We start from the raw sequence: 11595 nt of genomic DNA on the forward strand, positions 1-11595 counted from the left end.
ACTCACTCCCAAACAAAAGCGAGTCTTTAAAGAGTAACTTCATAAGGTAAGACTTGGAGGTTGCATTGGCTGACCAATTTCTTAGCCATAACTGACGCTGGGCCACTATTACAGAAGTCACCCCTCTGGCTGAAGTGTGGACCAAATTGCAGCTTGCATCTGTCAAAAAGGCAACTGCTGGTTCCATCACTGCCCTGCAATTCACCCCAGACTTACTGACCTCCTAAGAGAGAAATAATCAGGAACAAGGCACCAGGAAACAACAAGAAGCTATCTGCAAAGTCATTGCCACTGCTTCACATGCTTGTTTAAGGATTGTCTCAATTATCCTATCATGCGCATCCTTCAAGGCCGCTCCTTCCTCAATGGGGATAGTTGTCCGCTTGGTGACAGCACACACAAGCGCATCCACTTTTGGAAAGTGTAATTCTCTCTTACAGCTGGATCCAGGGGGTATGGTCCTTCCAAGACTCCTTCCCCTCTGAAATTAGCTTCTGGGATGCCCCATTTAAGATCAATCAATTCTTGATTGGCCTCCATAATAGGGAAAACACAAGAGGCTTTATGCAAAAAAATCAAAATAAAATCTTTCTTTGGCTAAGACATGGATTCAGCATCTTTAATGTCTGAGAAATCAAAGCCAGTAACTCAACTCTATGAATGAACCGCAACATAGTTCGATATGGTTCCAATCACGGAGGAATTTCCCCATCCTCCAATGGATGGGGAAATTCCTCCCATGGATTGGCATCACCTCCCATGGATTGGCATCACAATTCCTCCCATGGATTGGCATCACCATTCGTGCTATCCAGGTCTCTTTTGGGAAAGACTGGTCACCGACCTAGGTGTATTTCGACACTTAGCTGCAACAGGTGTGCAGGAGTTCACCACCTATGACTCTGACCTGGCAAGATTGGTCGGAACAGAGGACTGTGCCTGATGAAAAGACTGCAATCCTTGAAAAAATTCCACCCAAGAAAACGCAGAAGGATCCATGCCAAAACCAGGAAGCCCCTATCCTATACCCACTGATTTACCTTCCCCCACTGATGAACCAGTTAGGGGAGTTTCAAAGTCAGGCGCCCCTTCTGACACGTCTTTATCCAGGCTCGCATCAGGCTGGGAAGAACCGGGCTTAGTAAAATCAGATGAAGGCAATTCCTCCTGAGCCTCCTCAAAAGTGATACACGTTCACCATCTGCTGGAGACGGAGAATACTGGCAGGGTGATGTCATTGCAGGGTGTATATATACTGTGATGACAGCTTTGCTCTGTCTCCAACTGCTGGGAGAGGTGCATAACCCACTTGTTCTGAATCTACCTGTCTTAATTTATAAAAATTAGGGAAAAACATGCAGAAGGCTTGAGTTTGCAAGAGTCTTCTAAGTTAAGCAATGCATCAGTGTAGTAATACTATGGAGAGGAAGAGATTGATTGTAGGATAACCACCCCCCCCCCTTGCCACATTCAGCAGAGAATGGGGTTAACAAACTTTGAGGCGGCTTTATATTTCCTTCTCCCCGATTCCATATCCTGTAGTGCGACAGCGGGCTGGGAAAGAAGAGGGAGGGACGAGCTGTTCTGGAATGGACAGAAACATGTCAAGAGCACCATCTATGCTGGAAAGCAGTCCTGAAGCCTTGTCTCTGCATGCTTTCCCTACTTGTCTGCTTTAAAGACAAAGGATGAGTGGCAAAGCACAGGGGAGAGGGGCAAGCTGCCTAGGCAGTTTGGTGAATGGAAGCATGGGAAGAGGCACATTACCTGGGCAGTTTGGGTGATTTGCTAGCTCTTGTTAATTTAGGAGATTTCTTGGCAGCCCAGTCATCACTCAGTTCAATGTCACTTGAGTCAGAGCAGTTACAGCTGTCAATCACTGTGGAGATCAAACTGCTCCCATAGATCTCATCTGGTAAGACATATCCCCCCCCAAACACACAAAATGGAGAAATGTGAATGAAAATCTGATCAAAACTGTAAAATCTGTACCACAAAGATAAATTAGTCTAAACTTCACATTTTCAACCCAAAGCATACCCACTGACATGCGATACACTAGCTTGCATTCAGGCTATTATTTGCTAGGGCTCTGCATTCGTTGCTCCATTCGTTTCATTTATTTTGGCGGTATGCGCATATCTAATGAATGGATAGTAGGTGCGCAAAATGGATGGTATGCGTGTACATCTACTGTTGACTATATACGTGCACATCCATTTGTGAGATATGTGCATACATTTGCCTGATTGTTCTAGTTTATAAATAATTAATTTTCATTAAAAAATTTTCTATGTATAAGTTTTGGTGTTGGTTTTCACTCAGTAGCCTAAAAGACTGGTCAAGCAAACCTACACAGCATTCTCCTAAAGTTAGCCCTTGTATGAGCTCCTGCACACCTAATCCAACACATGCACAACCAGTTTTCAACATGGCAGGATTTTTTTTTTCTTTGCCTGGCAATTTCCTTCTTCTTTGGGGTTCCTGATCTATATGAATCTACATCTACTGGATTACATCACCATGAGCTTTCATTCACAACTGCCTGGGGGTTTTTCCTCCATTGTATAACCTCTTTACTTCACACCCTGCCCAGCAATTGCAGCCACAGTCCTCTGGAATCCAATACATATGCACGCTGTGTTTGGCCACCAGGGGTCATCGCTGAGCAGTGGCTGGGACGGCTCCTCTCCAGGGTGTGTGAACACTGCCTCTACAGTATCCCTAGCACCGCTTGGCCTAGGATGTGGAAGACCTGAGCCAGGAATTTACGCCTGGGTGTTTTGCAACATTGCCACTAAGCAATCAGGCTGGTCCTTGTATCAGAAATACGACATACCACCTGCAGTGCTGTCCCACCAAAAACCAGGAATTCTATAATGCATTTTTGGCCTTCTCTTTTTCACACTAGTAGCGTCCCAAGCATTTTACCATTTACCTGTTTTTCCATCAGTCTTGGGATCCATGATGACAAATTCAGGGCGCAGTTTGCTGATCCGACGTCCTTTCAGGATAGGCACCAGCCCCCCAAGGTACTCTAGGTAGAGTGTGTAGCATGGGCCTCCCACCTCTGGATCATCTTCTGTGCGCTTCATGGTGCAATGCAGACCCTCATTGCCAGCTGTTGGGTAGCTGACAAAATCCCGCATGTTGTTGGGGTCTGGGATGGGAGGCTGGATACAGCAGAGAAGGGAAAAATTGTTTCCATATTATTGTGCAAGGTGGATCAGCTGCAAGAAATCTGGCAGTCTTCACTGAGTCACAACTCTGTGACTTCTGACCCCATCTCCCCCTTTAGAGAGTCATCCACTGTGTGACAGTATACTTGCTTTAGATAAACAAAATAAAAATGTTTACTCTTTAGTAGTGAAGAAATGAAGGTAAGATGTCTTTCTCGGGCTTTGTCTGGTAAGGCTACCAGGAGTGCAAAAATCCCTCCCATCCAACATGCAATGGGGTCTTTCCTCCAGGCAGCAACAGGAACAGAGAGGCCTCAGCGCAGAGACAGATTGCTTCTGATTCCTATAGCTCCCCTCCCTCTCTTTCCTCACATGCACTCTCTCTACACAGGAAACATAATGAGATGGGAGGGAAACCATGGGTACCGAGAGTGCATGCACTCTTACTCTGTTCCCATGCTGCCACCAATCTGCTGAACTCTTATTTGATCTGAGCTGGGGGGGGCAGAAGAAACATATAGGAAATGAGATTTTGGGGGAGGAAAGGAGGAACACAGGCAAAAAATTGGGGGGAGGAGGTAAAATGGATTGGCGTTAAAGGGGGAAGATGAGTATATGGGGTCAAGGACGAGGTAGAAAGAATTCTGGATAGAAAATACAGAGGGAGAGGAGAGGAGAGAAGAGGAATATAGAAAAGAACAGTATCAAGAAGATGAAGTGGGGAGTTCCCGGCTGCAACAACTGACCACCCACCTCCTACAGATCAATGGGGAGAAAATCACAGCAACATTGGTCATGCTGTACAAACCAAGTGACTTCACTTACCACCACTTACTTGGGATTATGGCATTCCCTCCACCTCCCAATCCATTTCTAGTAATTATGTTCTGGGAATGTGATCTAATAAACCTTGCAAAAAAGGTGACTGCCCTGATTAAGGACAGATTTTAGGAGTGTAATCTCAGATGAAAACTCGTCAACCCATCTCTAATTGATAATAGAGAGATAATTGATGGGGGGAGGAGAATAAACCCTACAGAAGTGTAAAATGACGACATGTCATCATAACGAAACATTTCACTCCGGCTACTGGAGACAAAAGTGGTTCCTGAATTCAAGAAAGCATGGGACAAACAGCGGGGACCTCGCAGGGAGTGATGGGAATTGTAAACCTGAATTAGCTGGGCAGGTGGTCATATGGACTTTTTCTGCCATCATGTTTCTCTGTTTCTATTTAGGGTTATAATTTATTTTTGTCTGTACGTCTTTTCAGTCTGTCTTGAATAGATTGTAAAGCTTCGGGGAGTAGGGCCTGCCCGATATGGTGAGTAAATTTACACATGTACTGGCTGCATGCACATAAGTTTACCCTCAGAGAACAGAGGCACTCCTGGGGAAGGGTGTGCACTTACATACATAACTTTTGTATTTTCAAAAAGGTAGGCACATTTAACCTCCTAAAAGAAAATCCGTGCACAAATTATCAGGTGTAAATTATGTGCGTGATTTTGGTTGGGTCATTTTCTACTAAGGGAAAGCAATACGTGCACTTTCCCTTTGAAAATTGGTGTCACTTATGTCATATTTAATTGAAAATTTATGAGGGCTGTTATGAAATTACCCCCATGTGTCCCTGTGTACATCTGGTACGTGTGATACAAATCATGATAATAATTTGTAATATTGCTATTGACTGGACATGCTCAACAGCTCGGAAGAGGGCTGGTCAGAGTAAACACAATGACTGAAGATACGGACTTCCAGTCCACACTAAAAACATCCTGGTAATTTCTTCAAAATCCATTTATAATAAAAGTCAAAAAAGGAGGTGTGCGGAGCAATATGCACATGGCTGGATGACTGCAGGGCTACTGAAATTAGGCTTCTGCTGGTGAAACATACTTACAACCAAATTTGTATAGTAAACATTAAATATATGTAGATAAATAAGTGACAAACGAATGCGTACGTCCTGATGGAAACCCCCCCCCCCCCAAACAAAATCTCAATACCTAAAATCAGTGGAGGTAAGAAATTCCAAAGCAGCAGAAAGGCCTCTTCCAAAGTTAGCAAAAAACAAACAAAAAAAAAAAAAAAACAACCTTTTACTGCACTCCACCAAAAAGAATGAATCTAAAATATACATCTTTAAACTATTCTTAAGTAAGTTCAGCAGCTGGACTCATCATCAGTAGGCCCAGGTGCCTAAAAATTGGCACCTGACAACTATTGCTGGCCTAGGCTCAGGAGGAGCCACTGCAGCAGACCCAGGACTAAGAGGAGCCATCGCCATCAGGGTGGGACTAGGTCCAAGAAACGTTGCTGCCACTGCAGTGGGTCAGGACCTGAAGAAAGTTGCTGCTGCTTAGCTCCAGAAGGAGCCACTGTGACCTAGAGTTGCTCCCTGCCTACTCAGAAGAGAGGCTGGAGGGAGACAGAAAAATAAAAGACCATTAAAAAAAAACCAAAAACAACCCAAGAGAACAAAAAAAAAAAAAGCAGCAAGAGATTACAAGAATTTTTTTTTTTTTGGCCATACCTCAATTTTTGATTGGTGCACAAGTTTATCAAACATGTTTTTATCCCGATCATTAGGATCATGAAAGTTATGGGGTTGACAACTGGAGAGATGCAAGTCTGCACAAAACTGAAGCCAAGCATGGCACAAGAAGACTATACTTGTACTTGCTTGTCAAATCCAACAAGATAGATGGAAGTGATATGAACAGGGTTAAGAGGTTGGATAAAGACAGAAGGGGTACGAAGTAGATGATGTTGATTTAAGTATGCTAATTTATATGCTCAACCACTGGAAGTGGCAGAGAACCAGGGAGGAAGACAACTAGACAGGTTAGATGGATTAAATTGGCCACTATCCATTTGGCCAAAAGGAATAACTATGACAATAAGATAATTTCTGCAGAGAACAGATCTAAGGAGGTTTTTTGTGTTACTCAGGAGATGTATTTATTTAAAAACTTTTATATACCGTCATTCTGTTTTTCAATCATGACCGTTTACAATGAAAGTTGAAATAAAAATATTCAAAAAAATACAATAAAAAAATAAGTAAAATATTCAGATAATACCATAAAATAAATCTGATTTAAAACACTAACATGGTTAAATTAAATCATAAGGTTAGCTAAAAATTATAAAATTAAACAGTTAAGCTTAAAATAATAAGATACAAAACTAAAAATGAAAAACAAATATAAAACAAAAGGCAATAAAATCAACAAATCATATGAAATATAAATCCTGACTACTCATTCCAATGCCTTTGCAAATAGACATGGGCTTGATTCATCAAGGCATTTTCCCATAGACACAGAATGGGAGAAATCCCTCAATGAATCAGGCCCCATGTTTTTAAGTTCTTTCTGAAAATCATATGATATGTCTGTGATCTTAATTCCAAAGGTAATGAATTCCATAATTTTGGTCCTGCTATTGAGGTGGCTCTCTCTCTCACTTCGCTGAGGTGGGCTGTGATTATGAAAAAGATTGTATGCCAGTTATGTTTATTCCAGAGGCTCTGAATTGTAAGAGTTTTGCATAGTATTGAAAACATAAGATGGAAGGATTGAGAGGTAGGTTGGTTAAGAAAGGGGAGTTGCTCACTACTCTAGTCCTAGCGGTAGAAGCTGCCATTCAGATATCAAGGGGGAAAGGAATGGGGACTTTAGAGGAAGTGGGTCGGTTAGAATGGAAGAATAATTTATCTGATTGTAATCCCACTACGTATTATTTGGACCCTTGTCCATAATTTTGGTGCAGAACCTTCCGATAGAATTATTAATAAGACTCCAATTGATTATAAACGTGTCCTTGAATAAGGGAGTTTATTTGGGGATATTGAAAAAGATCATAATTTGCCCCCTCTTGAAAAAGATAGGGGCAGATAAGGACGCTATGGTGAATTACCGCTCAGTTACTAATAGTCCATATTTGTCTAAAATTTTAGAAAAAGGTGGTGACCATTTAGTTAACTAGGTATTTAACAGATAATTATGTTCTGGATGAGTACCAATCAGGATTTCGACCTGGCTATAGTACGGAAACTTTTAATAGCACTGAATGATGGGATTGTGAGAATTTAGACAAAGGAGAGGCTCTGGGGCTAGTTTTATTAGATCTTACCAGTACCTTTGATCTGATAGATCATCAAATATTGATCGGTAGATGTAATGTCTTACGACTGTTGGAATGTGTGTTGAACTGGATATATTTCTTTTCGAAGGATAGGCAGTTGGAAGTGCATGTTAGGGAGGAGAAGGCAGAGGCCTATAGTCTAGATTGTGGGTTACCCCAAGGCTCCCCTCTAGCTCCATTGCTTTTTAATATTTTTTGCAACCGTAGGGGGGCCTTAATCCATTGTTTGGGGTTTAGGGGATACATTTGTGAGGTTGATGTTCAGATATTATGCCCATTTGGAAAGGATCCATTGATGATGTTAACTAAGATTCAGACAGGATTGCGGGAGAATAAGTTGATTTTGAATGAGGAAAAAACGGAATGGATGGTTTTACTACAAAAGCCCCTCATAGAAGTTTAGAGTTAAGGGTCGGTAAGAAAAGATGTGATAACATTCTGGTAATTCAGAATTTGGTGGTAATTTATGATTATAGTCTGTCATTTGAACCACATATCTTTTGATGATGAAAAGGATATTTTTAGTGTTGCGTTTACTGAAGAAAATAAGGTATAAATTGAGTGTAGTGGTATTTAGATCAATAGTTCAGGCCACTATTTGACTACTGTAATGGAGTGTTGATGGGGATGACAGCTAAGAACTTACAACTTCAGGTGATGCAAAATATGGCAGGTTGATTTTTGGCTGCCCTAGACATATTAGTGCCAAACCATTGTTGAAAGCACTACATTGGTTACCAATGAGAGAATTGTATTTAAGATCATGACCCTCCTGTTTAAGGCATATAAGGGAGCAAGTTATCTGGCTAATAGGGTGCAGGAATATATTCCAAAGCATCTGTTGCATTCAACAGAATCATTGTTCATAAAACCAGGAGTGAGGCAAGTAAGAAAAGAGGGGTTTGAAAAGGAGATGTTCTCGGTGGTAGGGTCTGGATGCTGGAACTCAGTTCCATTAGATATTAGACTGGAGGCAAATTAGAGTTTTAGGAAAAAAGTGAAGGTGTGGTTGTTTCCATTCCATGATTCATTTTATTATGAAATGTGATTTATGCTATTTTGTTTTAAACCGCCTTGATCAGCATGCTGTTAGTGCAGTATAAAAGATTTGAGAAACAAACAAAACCCTGTGGCTCATGGAGAGACTAGATTTGGTTAGCACAGGAAGAAAATATTCTGTGGTGCCGTGTAAGTGATACCCATGATGCTAAGAAAAAACAATTCTAACATTACAGTTAGACACAAGGCTAGAGTCAAACCCACATTCATTAAAAAAAAAAACCCCCAAAACTGAAGACATGGTTATTTGAACAAGCATTCATACAGTCGGGATGATTCCCTAGATATAGTTTTAATTATTTTATTCTCATTTTTTACTTTGTTTTATTCAGAATTATATTACCTTATTTTATTTACTTTACTCATTATTTATAATTTTAAGGACAGTTTTAGAGTTTTTCTTTTTTTTTTTTTTTTTTTTTTTTTTTTAGAGTAATTGGTTGGGTTTTTTAATTTTCAGTTAAAAGTTTTTACTTTATTTTAGCTAAAGTTTTGAATTGTTGCAAATTGTTCTTACCAATGGATTTTGTAGTATTTTCTTTGATTTGCCTTGTAAACCGATATGAAGCCAACATGAATATCGGTACATAAAAAGTGAATAAACAAAATAAAATAAAATAATCTGAACTGAAAAGATTAAATTTGCCCAGGGGTGGGGAGAACCTGAAGAAACATGGTCAAGGTAATGGTACGGGGGTTTAAACACTGGGTGTGCCTTATCCCTGGGCCTAGGTTTACACTAAGATTTTAATGTGTGCTACATCCGAATGAATTCAGATAAAATTAGACACATTTCTGTTTGTATTTTTATTCTCCATTCTAACTTAATGGCAGAAAAGGACCAAATGATCCACCTAGTCTGCCCCCATGCTTATCAGTTTACCAGCAATTTCCCTTAACCTTTGCCATGAAAGCAGAGAGTAATGTTGGAGTTGCATCAAAAGTATCAGGCTTAGTAATTAAGGGTAATAAGCGCCGTATCAGCTTGTTACCCTCATGTTCCCCAAACCGTAAATTTCAGGGCATTTGTTGGTTGCTGTCTGAATCCAATTCCCCTTTTCTCACTGCCGTTGGCGCAGAGAGCAATAATGGAGTTGCATTAATAGTATCAAGGCTTAATTGTGAAAGGTAGCAACTGCCACACCAGCAAGTTACCCCCAGTTACTCCCCATGCACTCCTCTTCATTTCCAACCTTTAGCCTTTAGGGATCCACAGTGTTTATCCCATGCCACTTTGAATTTCTTGACTGATTTTTGTCGTCACCATCTCTTCACCACCCTCTCCATAAAGAAATATTTCCTGACATTGGTTCTGGGTCGTCCTCCCTGGAGTTTCATTTTTTGACCCCTAGTTCTATTGATTTCTTTCCAGTGGAAAAGGTTTGATGATGGTGCATCATCAAACCTTTCAGATATCTGATGGTCTGAATCATATCTCCCCTGCACCTTCTTTCTTCCAGGGTGTAGATATTCAGATCCTTCAGCCTCTCCTCACAAGTCTTCAAATGCTGACCCCCGTCACCATTTTGGTTGCTCTTCTTTGGACTGCCTCCATCCTGACTTTATACAAGTATGAATTTTGACATACTTGCTACAACTACAGTTTACCTCTTGAGATGGTGAAATGGCTATTATTTAGGGAGACATATGAAAACAGCCCAAGGGTCCCTTTAAACATGAATCAAGACGACTAGATACAAATCACAGGTGTATCCTTAACATCTTGTGCAAAATACTATTGCTCACTCTGGCAGCTTTTTATGATAATTTAAGAACATTGAATATAAGGCAATTTCTTGATTTTAGCTGTGGCTGGTTTTGTTTCTATTCTTTGCCCTGGAATGTGAGCGCGATTCGTCTGCATTGATTTTTTTAAAATTTCTTTTTAAATCGGTTTCACCACAGGCAGCCTACCATTATCAGCGCCGGCAGCCCCCTTATCTACTCCTGCTGTGGATGTACCCATGGCTCTGTACTACCATTATTCAGGCAACAGTTTTCTTTCCAGGCTGAGCATCTCATGAGCATGAACCAGCTCTGCATCCTTTCACTTTACCTTTATGGTTGCTATGAAAGCAGTTGTGAGGTATGAGCACAGCCGAGGAGGCATGGTGAGTTTGCCAATTTCCCGGTCATCCCGCAAACAGCTGGCGATCGTGTGCTGGCAGAGAAGCTGCAGGCTGGAGATCCTGTGCTCCACTCGGACGACGTACAGGGCAGGGCCAGAGGCCAGGAACAAGCGCGAGTCTCTGTGTCCCCAGCAAATCGACATGATGGGCCGCTGGGAAACAAAGAGAAAGAAAATGCCATCAAGTTTCCCAAGCCAAAGTCACTGCTTCTGAAAGGCCCATACATTTGTTTACTATTACCTCCCCCTCCCCACCCCGGGCAGGTTCTTCTTGGTGTTTTTCCTATGGAGTTATTAAAACACAGACATTACACCAGTGATATTTTTGGAATCATCTTGCAAATTATTCGCTGACATGAAACAATCTACTCTGTCTGCTTTATAACTTGTTCCATATATCCAGCCAGGGCTCTTCCAATTAGCTCTGAGGGCATTCTGTCTTTATTAGCAAAATTCAAATAATTTGTGCCCAATTTGCTCAGATAGATTCAGTTTCTTCTGTTCAGCCAGGCCAATGAAAGTTTACATCAGGTATGTATTCAGATTGTTAAAAAGTGGGAGGATATTCCCATTTTAAAAACTATTATTCATAATATGAACAGTTCAGTCTTTTCACTTAACCCTTGCATTACTTCGTTATTCAAGTTTTTTTATTTTATTTATTTTATTTATATCAATTTTCAAAGAAATATCCAAGTAATATATTTGTTAGGAACAGCATAAGATAATAAAACAAAAAACCTTCATAACAAAGAAAAACTCAGGTAATATATAACACCTATGCCATGTCAATCCACAACTAAAGGGGAGGTCGTCCAAGATCAAAAGAAAAATAAAGAACTTAAACTTTACAGAACAAAATTAATGGCAGAACAGAGACAGGCCCTCCACGCTTTCATCATACAGAGGAACCTTACATTATTACAGGTCATCAATTTTAAAAGCTAAAAAAGTTTTTTACGCAAATAAAATCCATGACTTCCAATATGATGCGAAGGCTCTCTTCTCATATGTGTCTCAAATTACAAAGTCACTACCACCACCGATCCCAGACAAACAAGCTCAATCCAAGGC

The 11595-nt window shown here is 40.7% G+C and overlaps 1 protein-coding gene across 2 annotated transcripts in view; it reads right to left on the reverse strand.

The window, feature by feature from the left end:
- Positions 1–10711, reverse strand: part of LOC115088411 (tubby-related protein 4-like) — a 33798-nt gene extending 23087 nt beyond the window's left edge. The window contains exons 1-3 of one of the 2 annotated variants that reach the window (XM_029596652.1): positions 10450–10711; positions 2939–3173; positions 1768–1912 (exon numbers count right to left, since the gene is read on the reverse strand). In XM_029596652.1, coding sequence (XP_029452512.1) covers positions 1768–1912; positions 2939–3173; positions 10450–10665 — 596 coding nt within the window. In that variant the 5' untranslated portion in view covers positions 10666–10711. The remainder of the gene's footprint in view (positions 1–1767; positions 1913–2938; positions 3174–10449) is intronic. The other variant, XM_029596651.1, reaches the window with a different exon arrangement.
- Between the last annotated feature and the right edge of the window lie 884 nt (positions 10712–11595).

This window comes from Rhinatrema bivittatum, chromosome 3 (assembly GCF_901001135.1).
Source record: "Rhinatrema bivittatum chromosome 3, aRhiBiv1.1, whole genome shotgun sequence".
Lineage (NCBI taxonomy): Eukaryota > Metazoa > Chordata > Amphibia > Gymnophiona > Rhinatrematidae > Rhinatrema > Rhinatrema bivittatum.